At 42.3% G+C, this 20,596-nt stretch overlaps 2 protein-coding genes across 5 annotated transcripts; both read right to left on the bottom strand.

Moving 5' to 3' along the window:
• Positions 1-283: 283 nt before the first annotated feature.
• On the bottom strand, positions 284-4,844 carry LOC110858506 (arf-GAP with coiled-coil, ANK repeat and PH domain-containing protein 2). The gene is made up of 15 exons (XM_022107317.2): positions 4,530-4,844; positions 4,252-4,425; positions 3,936-4,167; positions 3,659-3,719; positions 3,541-3,575; positions 3,244-3,431; positions 3,005-3,154; positions 2,726-2,899; positions 2,513-2,619; positions 2,248-2,440; positions 1,939-2,182; positions 1,633-1,852; positions 1,402-1,565; positions 1,222-1,321; positions 284-1,142 (listed from the first exon to the last, which is right to left on the bottom strand). The coding sequence occupies exons 1-15, from the start codon at positions 4,697-4,699 to the stop codon at positions 841-843; spliced, it is 2,514 nt and encodes an 837-aa protein (XP_021963009.1). The 5' UTR covers positions 4,700-4,844; the 3' UTR covers positions 284-840.
• Positions 4,845-5,102: 258 nt separating this feature from the next.
• On the bottom strand, positions 5,103-14,158 carry LOC110858343 (band 3 anion transport protein). Of its 4 annotated transcripts, none has more exons than XM_035858741.1 (29): positions 13,736-14,138; positions 13,462-13,627; positions 13,155-13,369; positions 12,345-12,549; positions 12,095-12,239; positions 11,094-11,203; positions 10,829-11,005; positions 10,598-10,725; positions 10,409-10,462; positions 10,269-10,330; positions 10,129-10,190; positions 9,572-10,047; positions 9,279-9,384; positions 9,109-9,206; positions 8,990-9,026; positions 8,849-8,916; positions 8,567-8,693; positions 8,115-8,459; positions 7,841-7,989; positions 7,558-7,752; positions 7,319-7,480; positions 7,081-7,214; positions 6,925-7,005; positions 6,550-6,772; positions 6,415-6,436; positions 6,221-6,326; positions 6,062-6,146; positions 5,755-5,946; positions 5,103-5,693 (listed from the first exon to the last, which is right to left on the bottom strand). In XM_035858741.1, the coding sequence occupies exons 3-29, from the start codon at positions 13,224-13,226 to the stop codon at positions 5,448-5,450; spliced, it is 3,867 nt and encodes a 1,288-aa protein (XP_035714634.1). In that variant the 5' UTR covers positions 13,227-13,369; positions 13,462-13,627; positions 13,736-14,138; the 3' UTR covers positions 5,103-5,447. The 4 variants fall into 4 exon arrangements, 3 of the variants coding, with proteins under 3 accessions (XP_035714634.1, XP_035714633.1, XP_035714635.1); XM_035858740.1 differs by having other exon boundaries at positions 13,755-14,138; XR_004836796.1 differs by lacking the exons at positions 5,103-5,693; positions 6,415-6,436 and having other exon boundaries at positions 5,890-5,946; positions 13,755-14,158.
• Positions 14,159-20,596: the final 6,438 nt, after the last annotated feature.

The raw sequence follows: 20,596 nt of genomic DNA, 5'->3' as shown, positions 1-20,596 counted from the left end.
CCAAAGGCCTGACGGTACCCTTCGTACTTGACTATCGATCTTGGATGGGCTAGAGCTGGCTAATAGGGCCGACAAGGTCACACCTGCAGCTCAATGGTCATGACCGTTTAGTGTCGCATTAGGTCACATCCTCAATGAGCGCCCCATTCATCCCATTTATTTTTGCACAGGGAGATTGGCCCTCTGGTGGACTGAATATTTCATCTCTGCAATAATTCCATGCAAACTTCATTCTGACGACATGACATTGCAAATATCTGACCCGGCATTAACCACTTGTAAATATCATATAATATTTTGTGTCATTTTATTGAAATTTATTAGACGTGGAAAGATTCGTAATTAGTGATGTACTCATGGTTAGTTTGATCGGTTTTAGGAAAATCCTTCTACTGCTGTCATTAAGTACAACAATCCCGTAAGTTACAGACTGTAATGTAACCCCTAAAATTGTAAAAAAACGACCGAATTGAAATAATCCCTCAACAACATGGTTCTCGTTACAAATGAAATACGTTCGGTACAACTTTTAGTACGTATATCTTGATTACAAGGTTGGATTTGTCTTTATAAATTGTAAGGGACACAGTTTATGCAGATAGAAAAGATTTTGGCAAGCGACGAGGTACAAGGAACTTTTGCAAATTTCTTGCTTACTTATATGTTACGTATTAATAATGTCTACTTGTGTCGTTAAAGTCAGGTTACAGGCTATCTTAAAACAAAAGCTTAGCTTACAAGGCTGAAGTTTAATATCACCATAATTTCAATTTCACGAGTGTCCTACTATTTAATTATAACATGATCCTTAATCAAAAGAATGAGAAATTCATGTGATGGTCAGTCTTGGCCGGCGGTGGTGGTTGTGTCGAGAGAACCAAAATCCATCTGTGTCGTGCTGGAGGATTCTTGCCCCAGATGAGCTCTCTGTGCAATGTCTCGCACAATCTCCTGAAACGTGTCATCGGTTTGGCTTGTTTCCCCCGTCCGCATTTCTTCGTCCATATGAGCAAGTCGGAGAAGGGTCACAATGTCGGCGTGCTCGCTCTTTATCGCCATATCCAGTGGAGTTTTCCCTTCGCTGTCAGATAGTTGGTAGTCCGCCCGGTTACGGAGAAATAGACATATTTGTCCCGTGTGACCTATAGACAAAGTGAAAAATAAGCAATGGTTAACCTGGTTCATCCTTCTGCTAGAAGATGATGTGGTTTAGTTAGTGACCTTTTTCCGTTGCAAGCCAAATTGGGGTTCTTTTTAATGAGTCGACAGCATTCACTCGAGAACCATTGAGAATTAGAAACTCGCAAGCAGTCACGGACCCCTGCGATACAGAACAGATTGATGAGCAACAACGGCAACAACTCTCCTCGTGCCTTAAAGAGTAAATGTTTGTGTACTCACCCCAAGAACAGCTTGGTGCAGGGGAGTGGAGGCTCCCTCATTGTAGTTGACCCAGTTTTTGTCCGCACCCAGCGCCAGAGACTCCAGCATCACCCCCACATTTCCCACTCTTGCAGCCTTGAAGAGAAGCATGTTAGCATCTAGCACCTCCAAATCTTGGTGCACTACACGTTAGCAGATCGTCAGTCCAAAATTTTCAAAACAAGATCGGGATATGTACTTATAGAATACCCAAATTGGAGATTGGTTGCTCTTCCTCCTCACCGGATCCTCCAGCCACGTCATCCTCGTCAGGTCGAATGCTTCGAACAATGTCCGTATGACTGGGAGGAAGGTCGGAGCCGAACACGAGGACGGCTTCCTGGTCTTGGTCACTCCCACCACTCGCCTCTCCTCGGGTGGAATACACCGACTGGAACGAGTCCGTCTCGGACGTCGTTTCATCGCTCACCTGCAAACCACGTCATTCGTTACCCTCCAATCAATTACCATGCAGAGATTATAATAGAGGCATAATTTCATATTCATTCTATGTACTTTGAGATTGATGTTAGAATCTGGTGGTGGTAGTTCTACTGCTACGTCAGGAATGCTCAGGGCAGAAGTCGAGGGGGTTTCTCGGTTCTGTTTTAAACTAGTTTCTTCACTCCCACTGTTTATCTCCTTTGTTCTCCTCCTTCTCGGTTTCCGTACTCTCCAACCAGATCCCATACTAATTTTTGGATGGGCCACAAATGCACGGTCCACATATTTTGCTCGAATCCATGTCTCCCGAACGTCACTAAAGCCAAGTAAATAGGTTAATATAGTCAGTCAGTCTTGAATTCATTACAACCCTAAACTAACCGAGGAGAATCCGGACAAGCCTTCTCAAGCCCCAGACCGTCCATCACATCCACTTTGGCGAGATAGATTCGATTGACAATGTCATTGCCGAGCTCACACATTACTTTCAGCAGGCCCTGGTCCCAAGTGTCCAAAATCAGAGACTTCACTTTGGAGTGATGCACGCCAAGACTGCGATGAATCCCGGAGCATTCTGTGTACAAAAAAAAACTACAAATCCTGCAAAGTGTTGAATCTGAAAGTTCAAAGTTGTTCTAGGGCTGACCAATGCAAAGTGTTATTCCCAAATTGACACTGGCCCATTCAGGACTAGTCGCACCACAGTCACAGCATGCAGTATTTCCACGGACTTGCATAATCCTTTCCAAAATTCTGAAAGTATTTTGATAAATAAATATAAATATTTAAATGGCAGTGTGTGTGTGCGTATCGAACTAGTAGTACGATTAATATTGTCTCAAACTTTACTCAAACTCACCTTGCTTTTTCTGAAGGCATTTTAGGCTGTTCCTTTACTCCCGCACCGCTGAGCGAAGATGGAGGGGATTGATTGTCATCCTTCTCTTTGTGAATTGCAAAACTAATAGCGGATTGGAGTGCCTGAACCCAGGCGTTGAAAATTTCTTCACGATCTGCTTGCAAAATGTGAATTCTGTGTGGGAAATTAAGTAGACGATATATTTCGTTATCCATATATCCATGATATCAGCCGATGCACTTGAGTTATTAGTAAACCAATTAAAAATGCAATACTCACTTGTTTGGAGATATGAGTTCAAAGCAAAATCTGCGATCACATTCTGCCATTGGTCTGACTAGACATATGCGTAAATCGTCCTCCATGACTGTGGGGAGTTCGTCCACTCGTTTCCTGTACACGAGTTGACCTTTGTCCAACAGTTCAAACCTACCCATAAAAATATAGCGCCAGTCACCAAAAATGACAGACTTGTTCAATATCATCTCATCGTTTTTCTGCTAAATTATTCTACTAACCATCGCCTTTTCCAGGATTTAAATGTTTTTGCCGACCCACGTTTGTAAAGGTAACCTTGCATGAGCACATCCGACCTTGCTCCAGGCATTTGGGACGTGACATAATCAGGCGTCGCGTGAATAAGAGTGTCACGGTTTGCCAGCATCGTTTCTGCCTCTCTGCCCAGGGTTGAGCGCATATTTGACAACTTGAGATTTATATGAACGTTATATTTTTAGTACTATCCCCGTCGTATAATTTATATCAAATAATGATTCTTTGTCTAATATGTATATATTTAAATTTTGAAATCATACTTCTGTGCTGAGGCTTTTTAGAAACGGGTCTGCATCTTTGAAAAAGAAACAGCAACAAATTAACGAGAGTGATCAACAAATTTAATGCATATAAATGTTAATACACACATTCCCTTACCTTTGAAAAAATCAGACCCCTGATGAAAGTAGGTTTTCTGGGCTTGCATCACAGACAATATCTGCACAAAAAATACTAAATGAGTTACTAAACTTAAGTGAGCTAGGTATGTGCTGTGTGGGGAGAGCCTAATAACGAGAAACCCCGGCCTCAAGACAAGATAGTTAGAAGGCAGTTAGTTTTGTGGATATCAGGCTAGGTTCCACCGCACAGAACATAACTAACTCACTTTAATACGTAGCAGGTAACTCAACCTGCATGCAAACTATGAACTCACATCATCGAGTATTTCAAATCGCTTTCTTTGTTGGAGCAGTGTGATTGTATAAACGGTGTCTACGGCAGCTGACCGGTAGTTGACTCGAGCCACTGAGACTGCGTTCAGAGTCTCTTCAGATTCAACAGTACTTTTCCCTTTCGCCAACGACGAATTTCGCTGGAGTGCGGTGTCGTAGTCTTGTTGCAACTTTTCCAAATATGACTTCATGTCCTTGCAGGAGCGTACCTCCCTGTGAGGAAATCGTAAAGTTTTAGACAAATAAACAGGGCACTAGAAGTATCCAATAATAAGGAATGCATCCTACTACTATTACTTTTTGAGAAAGTCTGCCATGTTACGACATATAGCCCTGTGAACCTGGTCGATTAGGGTTGAGTGGAATTTGGCCAATTCTATGAGCCCATTGCAACATTTGTTAAAAGCAGAGTAGACGGGTGGATCTTGGCGAAAGTGAGAGCTCACATCCGACATGGCGTTGATGAAAGTACTGCATCAAGAGACACGGTATAATTTAGTTTAATTGCCTAGTTCGATATTTATAAAATTACCATTATTGATTTTATGTTATGCACAGCTATTGTTGGTACTTACTGCTGAGAATTGAGGTGTGTTTTACCAACGTCGATCATGTGATTAGACGTTTTGAGCAGCTTATCCAGTTTTGTATCCAGATTATCTACTTTGTGAAGTTGATCTTCTAATTCTGAACGAAACCTGGGCGAGTCCCTCACGCACTCTCCAAAATCAATTACCGGTCTCATAGTTCTTGTTAAAGTTTTAAGTAAAGTGGATTGAAAAACCTAGGATCAAATCAAATATTGACAATTCAAAAAACGGAAATGAGTCACAAATATTATTATGAGCAGTTGAACGTTGCCTTCTTCCGGGTGGGAGTGGGGTGACGAGTGACGACTTCCATGAATTTCTACTCATTTCTACTATTTTCTACTAGGCATACTTCCAGACCCATTAGGAGTCTCAATTTTCATTTTCATGATCCGTTTCTGGTATGAACAAAGTCTTCTAAATGTACGATTGGTCCCTATAATTTCTCGGATATCGTCCTTCAAAAATCTATAAAGTGATTTTATGATGAATGAGGAATGGCACATTAATTCATGGAATGGACGTGGAATTATTGGCCCAGCATTATGGCTTTCTTTCTCTTTTTTGTGAGTGTCAACGCATGTATTTCCTTAAAATAAATATGTACATTTATATGTATAAAAGAACAAAGAACACCAAGTTATCCTCATTATTTTTCGCGATAACCTTTCCGTCTGGATGTATATTAATATTACAATTATTATATGCAATTATATGCATTATATGCATATAACTATATTATAACCATATTATAACCATATTATATGCATTCCCTGGCACAAATGCCCTCGTCGTATTGTTCTCCTCATACTGTGGTCTTCTTATTTGATACTATGTATATAAAATACATTCTCTGAACGTTTGTGTTTTATTTTTGTTATATTTTTGCTCCCGATGAATGGATCATTCCTTGGTGTTGTTTTGCATCCCATTTTGCTGGACGACCCCGTTGCTTGGTTTGTTGGGTGGATCAACGGTCATGCCAAGGTCGATAAAGTTCAGAGTAGCAGAGGCCTGTTCTTCCTTGTATAGATCGTCCGAAAAGGTAAGGTTGTCACTATTGACGTTGAGAGGAAGTTTGTCCATGGACATCCTCTTGCCACAACTACTGTTATCATCTTCTGGGACATCCTCGCCACTTTCATCCAACTGTTACAATGACACATAAACTCATTCAAGCACCATATTTGACCTGATTGAGCAGTCCTACCGCTTGCAGTTCCGACGGTTTGAACAGTCGCTCAAGTCCAAAGAGTCTCAAAGGGACGAGAAGGATGAGCAGAAATGGTATGGCGAGTGCAGCCGACGTCTGCCTCACCCCCAACAAGGTGGCCAGGCAAAGAACCTGTATGACCGTGAACAAGTGCATTTTACTCGTCTTGACACGTTGAACGTAGGGCACCTGTCAAAATAAATGCGCGATAAAGGGACTGCCATTTATGAAATATTACATTACCCAATTTACGAGAATGGCAATTGTTGTTACATCATTTATTTATTATTACTTATCGACATACCTGCGGATGATTGTTTACTTGCTTGAACAAGAGAGAGCATCGTTCGAAAAACTGGATTCCAGCCATGGAAGAGATTCCCATGTACCTGTTTGTTTAAAGGATTACTGTTAGTTCGATATATTTACAATTAATTGTGTCCCACTCGACTAATTATTTTACAGAAACACTCCGAAAAGGACGGCCATGGGAATATACATCAAAATGGGTGACACGAATACAGACAAGCCCACGAGGATTGAGATGATAAAGTTGGACACGCGTTGCTCTAAGATTAAAGAGACAGATAGCGTCAAATTTAATTAATAATTAAACGAATTTAGACCAATCATGAGGACGGACACATGGATGCTTACCCTTTACCCCCACAATGGAAGGCTATTTGGGGGAGTAATATAATATGTAATATAAGCTCGATATAAAGGATACATGAACTATAGTTCACTTATAAAGAGATTATTAATATTTCATATAGTTAATTAATTAATTACCTTCTCTCCAGGAGGATTATTTGTAGAAAATACGATGAGGCTCGATGCGTGGGCCACGGCACGGACGGTGGCTGCACAAACCCAACAGCCCCCAATACATGCCAGCCCACCGTTGATGACACAGATAAGAAAAATGTCGAGATGATAGCCTCCGCCCTTTTGTAACTTGTTCTCCTTCTTCCCAATGATTAAGGCACAGATGCAAGTCTCCATGAACATGAGTCTGCAAAATTCAAAATCCATATTTCCTCAAAATAAGCTGAAAATAAATGCTTGTGCTGCAGCTCATTCGATACCAAAAGCCTGTCACTATCCGTCAAGATGTACATACATGAGTTTATCCGATCTATGAAAAAATTTAAAACTAAAACTCACATGAAGACCAATGTGGCTGGGACTATAGCGAGGAAAGCCATGTGCCAAGGAATTGGGCTAACGTCCACCATCCAGGATGATCTGCAGTAGTTAGTTTTATCTTTAGCGATTTCCGTGCATAGATATTAAGTCGTATAGTCATTTATTATGAGCTACCGTGGCTTCGAATTTTTCAACCCATCGGGCACCTCCAGTTTTTTTGTGGTAGCCCTTTCCATGAGACTATAGTCAATCCCCACCATCAACGCGATGGCGATGGGCACTGCAAAATTCCCCAGGAACTTTCGGATCTGTGAATATAGATACATAGGTGGAAGTCAAAATCAAATCTATATAGCAGCGTTTTTACTGTTTTTACGCCTGTGTTTGGAAATAAAATATGACTTATTATTACGCCGAGTGTGAAGTAGGTGGACGTTCGGGCAGCTCGTAGGGTGTAGGCTATCCCAAATGTGCCAAAGGTTAGCAATGTGGACAGCAAGGCAGTGTTGGGAGAGGGCGACGAACCCGCTGATCTGTTTCCATATGATTGTTGAACTGGGTGATCTGTGTAAACCTGAAAAACAATTACACAATTAACGTCAAGAGTGGAACTGTACTTTGCTGCATACACCTTGTTGTATTTGGTTGTACCTTGACAATATTTTCGATGGCCTCGGAGATGAACATAATGGAAATAAGCGAGGCAAATATTTCCTGGACAAAACGACTAAAAAATCTGGCTATGACACTCCCGTCGAACGACACGACAAACATTCCAATCATGACGACCCAAAGTCCGATCCAAAAGCGGAAGGCGAGAAAATCTACATCGTTCTGCTTGCAAATCTGCAAGTATCAAGTATTCATTGCATTTTTATGGATGTATGTAGTAGTTGTAGCGTAGCATGGCACATTGGTTGGATAAGCTCCTCACTTTGTACAAACTTTCATCAAAAAGAAGTAGCGGACCCGTCGTGCCGAGAATTACGAGGGGCTGGCCAGACATGAGAGAGAAAATCAAGCCGGATACCGAGGTAGCTACCAAAGTCTCCGAGATTCCAATGTGCTTATCCGTTCTGTCACCTGTCTCACCAAGAAGAACGAAAATATTGAGCAGAAGAGTAACATGTACTATTCATATTTATTATTTAGTGTCCCACATATGTAGGGCAGGTGTCCGAATAAAACTTGGATGAAAATAATCTTACTGAGAATGCCACCAATAGCAATGGCCCCAGACAAGCAGGCAAAGTATATGAAGACAACTGATGCCAACGTTTGGAAATTGAGACCGTCCTTGAGGTCAGACCAGTAGCGTTTGTAGCGTCGCCTCGCATCATTCATCATGCCACCAAAGAGCCTCGAAGTTCGCTTGAAAGGGTTGTCGTGATGGTCCTTGCTGGGGCGGCGGTGGTCCTCGGGTGGTTCTCCAAAACCACAACCTTCAGCCCCCTTGTCGTCCTCCAAAAGTCCAACCCCTTGCGTTCGAATGCTACTCTGACGGCGTTTCGATTCCTTCCGTCTACGCAGCGCGTCCCGCTTCTCCTTCATCTCTGGGAGGTGACAAGAGTTTTGGTTCAGTTGAAATTAGTTCATTTATTTTTTTTAGAAATGAGCAAGTTCCAGGTTCGTAATAGTTTTAGAAGGCAGTGAGGCATACCTTCGAAGGGGAAAAGTTCGTTGTCCCAGTCCCCCGGGGGCAACACGATGGATTCGTCCAGAAAGTCGTGAATACCTTTGAGCATATCGCGCCGGTCGTGTGCTTTGTACGCGATTTCGTGAAAATGCTACACACAACCCATGATAGTTTTTAGTAGACATCAATTAGTACAAGTGCCAATTTTCTACCGTGTGTATGAATTTGCATATAACTGATTACTCAGTTCTGATAGGCTCCGCATTGAACTGACTTTGAATCGTGCGTTGTGCTTAAAGTGCATACCGTGTTGGACATGAGGGTCGAAATGGAGCGGCCAATTTCTTTGTAGTCCAGGTCAAAGGAGCTGGGGCCTAAAGATCAGCAATCGATTCATTTTATTTTCAAGTGAGTAAATAAGGGCATTAATATTATGCATAAACTTACCCAACACAACGTAAATGAACCGCACAGGAATTGGGACCTAATGACACCATAAAAATATTAAGCTAACTGCAGGTACGCAGTTTGGACACCCATACATTAATGCATGATAACAATGATACCTCTGTGATATTTGGCATGTAGGAACTTTCTGCAAGTCGAATAAACGCCATGATGGGTCGCTCCAACTTGTCATCTTTCCCCACGAGCACGATGGAAGCTGTGGAAAAGTAAATTAACACTCATTCTCATTTCCCCTTCAGAAGATGTAGTAGTCTGTTTCGATTCGCACCTTCTGCCCCGACAGGAATTCGCCGCAAGAGGTTCTCCTTGTTCAAAACCCACTTGACATCCTCCTCGGTCATGTTGTTGAGAGATAACTGGGTCATCAGGTCGTCCTAATTTTTATGTATTTAAATAAACTAAATAAACAAACCTAAACTTGAAACAAATTTCATGAATTGAATATTAAGTAAAACCTATTGTGAAACAAAAAGTGAAAACACTCCCATCAACTCTTAATATCCTGACTCGGCGTTATTATTATTAGCCTAATATTTCATACGCCGTGTGAATTGCACTAACCGATGGATGAGTGCTAAGTGGGGATATGGCAGAGTCTTCATCAATCAGAATCCGCTCATGGTGGAGATCCTCCTGCTGGTAATCCTGACAGGTCAGTCTGGATGCAGCACTATTTCTACGTGCCATCTTTCCAGCCACTGCAGCAACCATTCCACCACCCGCACCATTCACCAGACCGTCCGGTACCGTGTTGCTGTTTGGTGAGGCCATCAGGGCGCGATGGTGATTGTGACGGAGCTTGTCTTGCTCCATCATGGCGTGCAGACTGGTGAGACTGCCGTTGGCCGTCGTATTCCTCCGCAAGTTAAACTTCCATGGGCTGTCGTTCTCATTGACGTGCTTGTGTTTCAAAAGGATGTTCCTCATGACAAAGGCTTTCTCCTCTGGGCGAATGAGTTCCTTCAGGACAAAGGCCTCCACTGCGCGGTATGCTACCCCAGGCAGGTCCCTTTCTTGTAAGTCAAGCAGAGTCACTCCTGCGCAGATACGAAAGAGTGTAACATGAAATTATAATAATTTGTTGGCTGCTTAATATAATTTAGTGCAATTAATCATACCGGATTCAATTAGTTGGCGCAGATTGATGAGCGAGTGGAAGCTTAAGGACGCAACGTGAGGTCTATACTCGTTGAATAAAAAAATCAAAAAATATTTATTGAGGGTGCTGTATGGGAACCGTGTTCACTCGTTTACTTACCTTCCCCACCGGTCCGACCCTTCCAGAACGTCTTCTTCGTACTTGATCCATCGAGCCGCCTCCTATCCATTTCCAGTGGTCGTGGATATTAATTTTATTTCACAATATTACTGATCAACCATAAGGACAACACAGTTTACCTTCCACTGTCGATGCTCACCCTGACCGGACAAGACGTCCAGCTCCACAAATATCTATGAAAGAGAAGGAAAAAGTTATTGCTAACATTATTTTAGTAGAGGAAATTCAGCAGAGAACATTAGTAACCCACACTGGTATCGCAATTTGATAAGTATGTGACGTGCATAAAACTGGGATCCACAATTTACCTCGTGGGGCTGGTGGTCATATCTCACAGGTTTCAGAGACATTGCGGCAGATGTGTCCAGCAGATCATCCGAGAATTTGGAGGAAATCTTATGCCTTTGATACCCTTTGTTGTCAGTAAACCGATGAGCTGTAAAGACACCGAGGAAAAAATGAGACATGCTTTTAAGTACATAGGTATTTATTAAGGGGCTGACGAGTACGCATGCCCTTTGGACTAGTCGTTCACATACTGGACAGATTCTCCTGGTCCAGATCATCCATGCCAGCTTCGAGTTCAGGCTGGGCAAAACGGTCACTCCCGTTTAGTCGGCGACCGTGACTGTGGTGGTGATGATGATGTTTCTTGTGCTTCTTCTTCTCCTCATGAGATTGTTGCTGCTCTTCCTGATTGAGGAGTGAGGCACCACCTTAACCACAAAAATACCAGAGCTAATTTACACCATTTCCGACAAACCTCAAAGTATATGGATGGCATGTCAACTCTCGTTTACTCACCAATCTCAAATTGCACCTTTTTCGGAGGCGAGTTGGTCCTCCCAGAAAGGTCGTGGACGAATGGGACAGGACTCCCAAAGACTGGGCGACTCACAAACGCTTCCAATTTACTGAGAATAACCATGGACAAGAACAAACGTGTGAATGGAATAAAACTCATACGCTACATATTATGCAGACCGATACGAGATACTCAATAATTCAATAATGAGACGAGAGGGGTGCACGTGTGCTACGTGCATGTTCATTAGTGTGCAATCGCCGGTAGTGCACAGCTATGAATAACACAGCAAAAGTAACAACACGGCCGTCGTTTACCTCATTTCGATACACATGTTGTTCGAAAACGCAGGACGAATATTTCTGAAATTGATTTCACCACGTTGGAACTGACCAAAAACGTGGGAGCGATTTTCTTTTTCAGCTGAATGCATGCTGGTATTGCAGTATAAATAATGTCGTCTGGTGGTTTCCAGTCCGACACCAACAATTCTATTGACAATTGTTGCAGAATGAAAGAAATTTCTCGTCTACAAAGCCTCAATTGCTCGCAATCAGTACATGAATGGAGAACATTTTAAATCCGATGCGACACGCCGGCACCACCACAGTCCGCATAAGTCAGTTTACTTTACAAGAAAACAATAAGCCAATTCGGGAAACACTAAAAAATAAACATTTGTCGGTGCATGCACATTAATTGTGGAATCGAAGAACAAACTGCACAACGTTCAGTACTCGTAGTACGAGTCTCGTACATACATTCATTCATTTATTAGCAATAATCTGCTGCAATCCGAAACTGTCGAGCGAGTCGCGTTACCAAAACCACCATCGGGAAATAGATTCGGAATGTGGAAGTTGTGCTGCTCTATTCACAAACCGTGTGCATAATAAAAGTGACGGTGGTGGTCGACAGTTGAATTGTAGCCACATTAATAATGAGTCTACATACAGCAAAATTGGTGGGGTGAAATAGAAAGAAAGGGAAAGGTTCTTACAAATTGGTTCCAGTGGCGGTGGTGTCCGACCCCTTTGTCGTCGTCGTCGTCGTCGTCGTGGAGGAGGAAGTTGTCCGTCTCCTCTGGACATGGGCGTGATGGCGGAGTGGTTGATGCGTGTGGGGAAAACTCTCCCGACGATGGGCTATTTATCGTCCAGCCAGAGCATTAATTTATTATTAGCATTCATTCCAAGTAGATGGATTGATGGTACATTATGTGCAACGATAAAAACGTATGTCACACCTACATTGGTAGTCTCGCTCATCAAAGCGTCGTAACTCTGCAGTTGGGCGTCGCAAATCAGCACTACTCGGAGGAGGGGAATTTAGGAGTGCTTCCAGCTGGAAACCTTGGTCATCCCTGATTTCGCCATCATGTCCGAGCAGGACTTCGTCAATCATCTCCTCCAACGTGGTCGAACCTGTTGTCGAGAGCAAACGAGGCGGCGACGGCTGCAACAATAAATAAACAATGACAACTCTGCAATAAACATTTCAGTCCAGTACATAAGGAAATAACCATCATGTTGCATCTTCTCACTTATCAGTTGACCACCACGTGTTCCCGTTAATTATCGTTGGGAGAGAAAAGTGTCTCATTGGTTAACGTCGCTCACTCGGAGCATAAAATATAATTGTTCATTACTCTTTATTGCAAAATTGCAATTTCCCGAGCATTGTCATTATAACTAAACATCCTACTAAACGGAGGAAAATCTATAATTATGGAACAATACGAAGAGGATTCAGGAGGACGGGCCAGTACAAAATCATAGTCTATAATATTCTGCATGCTTAAGCACTTTTAAATGGACGGAAAATAAACAATGACAAGCAAGGCTTCTCATTTTATGAGTAATAAGAGCTCTATCTCGCATCTCGATGAATTGATGGACGAAATAAGTTATGGTTGTATGGTGGTCATGTTGAGTGAGATCAAGTTACGAGGTACTTCACAGAAAAGGAGAGAGTTGTGAATACATGAGAAGAAGAATTAAGTAAGATGAGCATGTTTCCGAGGCAGACATAACAATGCTCGAGTGTAATAAAGTACTCACTGCATGATAACGACGGACGGACGGAGGAGGAGGATTATCCTTCTTTTTGCGCGGATTTTGCGAAGGGTGCATGTCAGCGTAGTCTCCTCTGGAATTATATCGCCGGACGACCCAGGTCTTGTTGTGCGTAGAATTTGTAGGACTTAAGTATTTATGATTGGGCCGAGACTGTTCGTCTTGTTCGGCACTCTAAAAGGAAATGCTCGAAACAAATCCTGTGAACCAATGCAGATCATACAATTCTTATTTAAACTATTTATGAGTCACAAAACAGCTTGTTTAAATAAAACAGGAGAAAATCGCTCACCAAGATCGAGAAGAATCACCGCATTGACTAATATTCTTGGTCTTCTCGAGTGTATCTTATTGTCTGAAGAATCCGAGGAATTTGCCAACGCGGAGAGATGATGGATCCAGTCGATGACGATGAATGTGGTATTCTTCCAACAACCCATCAAATTATTATTGACAGCCTGGAGCAAATAAAAAAGGAAATAATTGCACTTCTTCGGCCATCAACGCCTAGCTCGATCATCATCCATCACACAGACAGACTATAAATCAAGAGTAGATGCACCCACCAACTCGTAGTTTATCTACCTGTTCTCAACTATTTTTCGTCATAATAACGTCACTTGTTAATTTTCTTTTGCATAGTTGCATGCGACATGCAATTTGTGGGTTTCTTCCTTCTAAAGCCACTCGATCCTGACTTGGGGAAGCACTCATCACGAGGACAACGAGAAAAAATAAACAATGCAATTTGGAGGACGTGGTCGCAGCAGGACGGGGGTCGCCTCGTCGTCTTGGAAAGAATTTAGGGCCGGAAACCCCAAGCTGATCTGCCGAGTGCTGTTTTGCTACTATTCCGCATGGTATCCGGCTGACAACTGGCCATGCAATCCAGCACCGCACGGCTAAAGTACTCGTCGTCTCAATTTGCCTCATCACCTCGTCACTTTCCATGCGAGAACCTGTTGCTGCTCTCACTTGCTTTCTCCTCCACAAAGGTGAAGGTGAAAATGCAGTGTAATGATATTGATTTTGTATTGATTATATAGCGTCGTAGTGGGAGTATTGGATTTGATAATGTGAAGTGGGCGAGGGCATTTGGATGCAGTATTATGCTCGATGATAAAAATGTCCGGACGGGGCATGGTGAGATATGAGACGACTCACTCCTTGTGAACTACTATCCGCAATTAACATTCATTTTCTTCCTTTCCACGTTACACAAATGCTCCACGACGTTAATATTCCTTTCGTGAAGAAAAGCAACTAAATGCATTACACGCTCAATGGAAATGGCTTTATCTGGTTGCAATGTCACAACAAACTGACCACGACTGGTTTCCTGTAGAGTGACAGAAAAGTCGTATTTAATTCCTAACTTAATTCCAACTTAGGAATTAAGTTAGGAATCCTTAGTCACAAGTTGTGACTCACAACCAGAGGGCGGATATGTATGTATTTATAACTTTTTCATACTAAGCCAGATCGTGTTAAGATTTCGTATTCTAACATCTCATCTAACTAAGTATGATCTCATAAATTCAAACATAGTTTTCAATATTTTGCATATTTTCAGGTTTTCGTACATATACATATTTTCATACATATTTTGAGGGTTTTTGCAGATATTGAATATTTTCCAACATATTTCGGGGTTTTTTGCAACATCAATATTTAAAAAAATCTTCCGAGGTTTTTGTACAAAAATATTTTTCCTCAATCAAAATATTTTTCTTGACAAAATTATACATATTTTTATGATAATGGCGTTCAATTCGTGTGAATGAGTTGAACATCCAAATTGACACATTTTATCAGTTTCCTTCGCCAAAAAATTACTCCAGACAATCTCGAAATGGAGCTGGTGTGACAGCATCTGAGTCTTTAAATGTACATAAGATGTTCCGCTGATATAATTAGCGTATAAGAGTGTTAAAAACTTGTATCTTTTCGAAGATCAATTGTAAATGCAGTAGACAATTTAAGTTGAAAACATTTTTTATCTGCATATTTTCGAGTTTTTTATGCACATATTGCACACATATTTTGAGGAATTTAGGTACATACATATCCGCCCTATGCTCACAACTATGAGAACAAGTAACTCGAGTGCATATGTAAAAGTATAGTCATCCGTCGATGACTCATTAGTCGGACTAGCTCCAATGTAAATGATTACGTCGAATTCTTCAGAAAACGACGATTATCCGTGTATCCCAGGGCCTTTGCGGGACTCTACTCTAATGCAACGAAGCAACCCCCAAATTTTGGTCGTTCATGTACTACATGACTCAAACCCCACGTGGGAGCAATCATAAGGGTTCGTATTTTTGAAGTTGCTTCCAAAAATTATATAAAATACGAACTTGTAAGAAAATGTTGGTGTAAGGTCTCAGGGTATGACCTTGAAGGTCACAGGTCACATGGACGACAAATGTGCCCTCTTTACCCCTCTCAAAAATGGTGTCATTCGAAAGATAATCTCAAGGGCTTCAACTTTAGTCCTTATCACTTATGCTCTTCGACCACACCCAAGGCCTGTGGAAGTGGTTAAAGTTTCTTCAATATTTATTTGTAAGAAATTGATGCAAACTTTAACCACTCCCACAGGCCTTCGGTGTGGTCGGAGAGCATAAGCGATAAGGACTAAAGTTGAAGCCCTTGAGATTATCTTTCGAATGACACCATTTTTGAGAGGGGTAAAGAGGACACATTTGTCGTCCATGTGACCTGTGACCTTCAAGGTCATACCCTGAGACCTTACACCAACATTTTCTTACAAGTTCGTATTTTATATAAATTTTGGAAGCAACTTCAAAAATACGAACCTTTATGATTGCTCCCACGTGGGGTTTGAGTCATGTAGTACATGAACGACCAAAATTTGGGGGTTGCTTCGTTGCATTAGGGAAGAGTCCCGCAAATGCGATGGTGTATCCATTATTTCTGCAGAGTAGTTTATTTGCGAAATTATGCATACCATTTACCTTGCCTGGCCCCATGCAAAATACCTTCTGTGCATATGGACCTGTGTGTCCACGATTTATGCAGACTTTGTTTGTCTGATGATGCACAGTTGAACTATTAATTCCGTAACTGCATTTCTGCAGTTTTTCCTTCCTCTACGAATAATTGTGCTATAACTGTAATAAATAATTGCACAGCTTCAACAAAGATTGATATCTATCTTTCTTTCCTAAGGGTCTATCCTAAGGCGGGGAGAGTCCTCCTTATTCACTTGCGCCGGAATGATGCAACTCTCATACACAAAGAGTAAAATATAGCGTAACAAATTGATTACTCGGTAAATGAAGACCGTTTTGTCTGGCTGACCCTTATCCTGGTGACCATGTGATACATCTATAGGGTCGAAATCACTACCTAATTTCCCCCAACTATCCACCAACATTATGCAATGGCGATAAGGTTAGTAGTCGCGCTTAAAAAAACGTGGGTCACCAAACACTGAGCAAAATCGGGGAGAAATGATGACGCCCATTGAGTTTAATTTGACCCCTGGGGTTTCAACAGATTTTTTAAATTCGGACAGCCCGTTCCTGGAATAATTCCTTAGGTATGTGGGCACATAAAAAAATCACGTTTGAACGGATCGCCCGGGATTTGGTCTTTGTACAACTCGGAACGGTCCCGAAAACGTTGAAATTTTGGAAAATTTGTAAAGACAAACAGATGAACCCCAGCTCGGGGTCACACTGCATCTGGCTCATTTCTCTGGAGACAACTTCTGGATACCATAGGCAAACTTTGGTCACCATTTGCCCGCGAAATTCGACAACAATTTTTTCAAGGTTTCAAACATCAAAGGGGTACCCCTTAGGTCTTTTGAGGGTGAAAAATTAAAGTATTGAAATGTGCCGATTTCTGTCTGGAATATTATGTAGACCCAAAAAATAGGTGATTCGGGTCGGTGTGACCTATCAAAAACGTTTGGCATGTGCTCCAAATTTGCCAAAAACTGACATTTTTGCCAATTTCGAGGCATATCAAAGCAAAAGTTGAAACTTTTTTCTACTAAAAAACAAGGGTTAGTGGGTACCAATATATGTGCAAAATATGAGCCTTCCCGCGGGTGGTGAGAATTTTGCCATTTTTCGTCATTTTTGGCCAATTCCTTATGGGAAATCCCATGTTAAATTTGTTCCGATCAAAGGTCATAGACCTATGAACTTTGGCAAAATTCGGAAATTTTGTCTTTTCTCCTCTATCTTAAATTATCCATCAGATCTGAGTTCCCGGCATTTCAAGCCAATACAACGGTGGGTTCAAATTTGAGAAGCAGTCAAAGTTTGGTAAAATGTCAGATCTGCGGTAATCTTTAAGCTTACGCCAGCCCGGTAAAACCGATTTCTACCACAAGCGCCGACTTCCCCTATGTTTTCCACTCCAGTAGCTCTCATTTGAGCCCAATTTCAAGCCAATACAACGGTGGGTTCAAATTTGAGAAGCAGTCAAAGTTTGGTAAAATGTCAGATCGGGGTAATCTTTAAGCTTACGCCAGCCCGGTAAAACTGATCTCTACCACAAGCGCCGACTTCCCCTATGTTGCCACTCCAGTAGCTCTCATTTGAGCCCAAATTCAAGCCAATACAAGGGTGGGTTCAAATTTGAGAAGCAGTCAAAGTTTGGTAAAATGTCAGATCTGCGGTAATCTTTAAGCTTACGCCAGCCCGGTAAAACTGATTTCTACCACAAGCGCCGACTCCCCTATGTTGTCCCACTCCAGTAGCTCTCATTTGAGCCCAATTCAAGCCAATACAATGGTGGGTTCAAATTTGAGAAGCAGTCAAAGTTTGGTAAAATGTCAGATCTGCGGTAATTTTTAAGCTTACGCCAGCCCGGTAAAACTGATTTCTACCACAAGCGCCGACTTCCCCTATGTTTTCCACTCCATAGCTCTCATTTGAGCCCAATTTCAAGCCAATACAACGGTGGGTACAAATTTGAGAAGCAGTCAAAGTTTGGTAAAATGTCAGATCTGCGGTAATCTTTAAGCGTACGCCAGCCCGGTAAAACTGATTTCTACCACAAGCGCCGACTTCCCCTATGTTGTCCACTCCAGTAGCTCTCATTTGAGCCCAATTTCAAGCCAATACAACGGTGGGTTCAAATTTGAGAAGCAGTCAAAGTTTGGTAAAATGTCAGATCTGCGGTAATCTTTAAGCTTACGCCAGCCCGGTAAAACTGATTTCTACCACAAGCGCCGACTTCCCCTATGTTGTCCACTCCAGTAGCTCTCATTTGAGCCCAATTTCAAGCCAATACAACGGTGGGTTCAAATTTGAGAAGCAGTCAAAGTTTGGTAAAATGTCAGATCTGCGGTAATCTTTAAGCGTACGCCAGCCCGGTAAAACTGATTTCTACCACAAGCGCCGACTTCCCCTATGTTGTCCACTCCAGTAGCTCTCATTTGAGCCCAATTTCAAGCCAATACAACGGTGGGTTCAAATTTGAGAAGCAGTCAAAGTTTGGTAAAATGTCAGATCTGCGGTAATCTTTAAGCGTACGCCAGCCCGGTAAAACTGATTTCTACCACAGCGCCGACTTCCCCTATGTTGTCCACTCCAGTAGCTCTCATTTGAGCCCAATTTCAAGCCAATACAACGGTGGGTTCAAATTTGAGAAGCAGTCAAAGTTTGGTAAAATGTCAGATCTGCGGTAATCTTTAAGCTTACGCCAGCCCGGTAAAACTGATTTCTACCACAAGCGCCGACTTCCCCTATGTTGTCCACTCCAGTAGCTCTCATTTGAGCCCAATTTCAAGCCAATACAACGGTGGGTTCAAATTTGAGAAGCAGTCAAAGTTTGGTAAAATGTCAGATCTGCGGTAATCTTTAAGCTTACGCCAGCCCGGTAAAACTGATTTCTACCACAAGCGCCGACTTCCCCTATGTTGTCCACTCCAGTAGCTCTCATTTGAGCCCAATTTCAAGCCAATACAACGGTGGGTTCAAATTTGAGAAGCAGTCAAAGTTTGGTAAAATGTCAGATCTGCGGTAATCTTTAAGCTTACGCCAGCCCGGTAAAACTGATTTCTACCACAAGCGCCGACTTCCCCTATGTTGTCCACTCCAGTAGCTCTCATTTGAGCCCAATTTCAAGCCAATACAACGGTGGGTTCAAATTTGAGAAGCAGTCAAAGTTTGGTAAAATGTCAGATCTGCGGTAATCTTTAAGCTTACGCCAGCCCGGTAAAACTGATTTCTACCACAAGCGCCGACTTCCCCTATGTTGTCCACTCCAGTAGCTCTCATTTGAGCCCAATTTCAAGCCAATACAACGGTGGGTTCAAATTTGAGAAGCAGTCAAAGTTTGGTAAAATGTCAGATCTGCGGTAATCTTTAAGCTTACGCCAGCCCGGTAAAACTGATTTCTACCACAAGCGCCGACTTCCCCTATGTTGTCCACTCCAGTAGCTCTCATTTGAGCCCAATTTCAAGCCAATACAACGGTGGGTTCAAATTTGAGAAGCAGTCAAAGTTTGGTAAAATGTCAGATCTGCGGTAATCTTTAAGCTTACGCCAGCCCGGTAAAACTGATTTCTACCACAAGCGCCGACTTCCCCTATGTTGTCCACTCCAGTAGCTCTCATTTGAGCCCAATTTCAAGCCAATACAACGGTGGGTTCAAATTTGAGAAGCAGTCAAAGTTTGGTAAAATGTCAGATCTGCGGTAATCTTTAAGCGTACGCCAGCCCGGTAAAACTGATTTCTACCACAAGCGCCGACTTCCCCTATGTTGTCCACTCCAGTAGCTCTCATTTGAGCCCAATTTCAAGCCAATACAACGGTGGGTTCAAATTTGAGAAGCAGTCAAAGTTTGGTAAAATGTCAGATCTGCGGTAATCTTTAAGCTTACGCCAGCCCGGTAAAACTGATTTCTACCACAAGCGCCGACTTCCCCTATGTTGTCCACTCCAGTAGCTCTCATTTGAGCCCAATTTCAAGCCAATACAACGGTGGGTTCAAATTTGAGAAGCAGTCAAAGTTTGGTAAAATGTCAGATCTGCGGTAATCTTTAAGCTTACGCCAGCCCGGTAAAACTGATTTCTACCACAAGCGCCGACTTCCCCTATGTTGTCCACTCCAGTAGCTCTCATTTGAGCCCAATTTCAAGCCAATACAACGGTGGGTTCAAATTTGAGAAGCAGTCAAAGTTTGGTAAAATGTCAGATCTGCGGTAATCTTTAAGCTTACGCCAGCCCGGTAAAACTGATTTCTACCACAAGCGCCGACTTCCCCTATGTTGTCCACTCCAGTAGCTCTCATTTGAGCCCAATTTCAAGCCAATACAACGGTGGGTTCAAATTTGAGAAGCAGTCAAAGTTTGGTAAAATGTCAGATCTGCGGTAATCTTTAAGCTTACGCCAGCCCGGTAAAACTGATTTCTACCACAAGCGCCGACTTCCCCTA

Source organism: Folsomia candida, unplaced genomic scaffold (genome assembly GCF_002217175.1).
Source record: "Folsomia candida strain VU population unplaced genomic scaffold, ASM221717v1 Fcan01_Sc021, whole genome shotgun sequence".
NCBI classification, from domain to species: Eukaryota; Metazoa; Arthropoda; class Collembola; order Entomobryomorpha; family Isotomidae; genus Folsomia; species Folsomia candida.
This window is presented reverse-complemented; position numbering and strand designations above follow the sequence as displayed.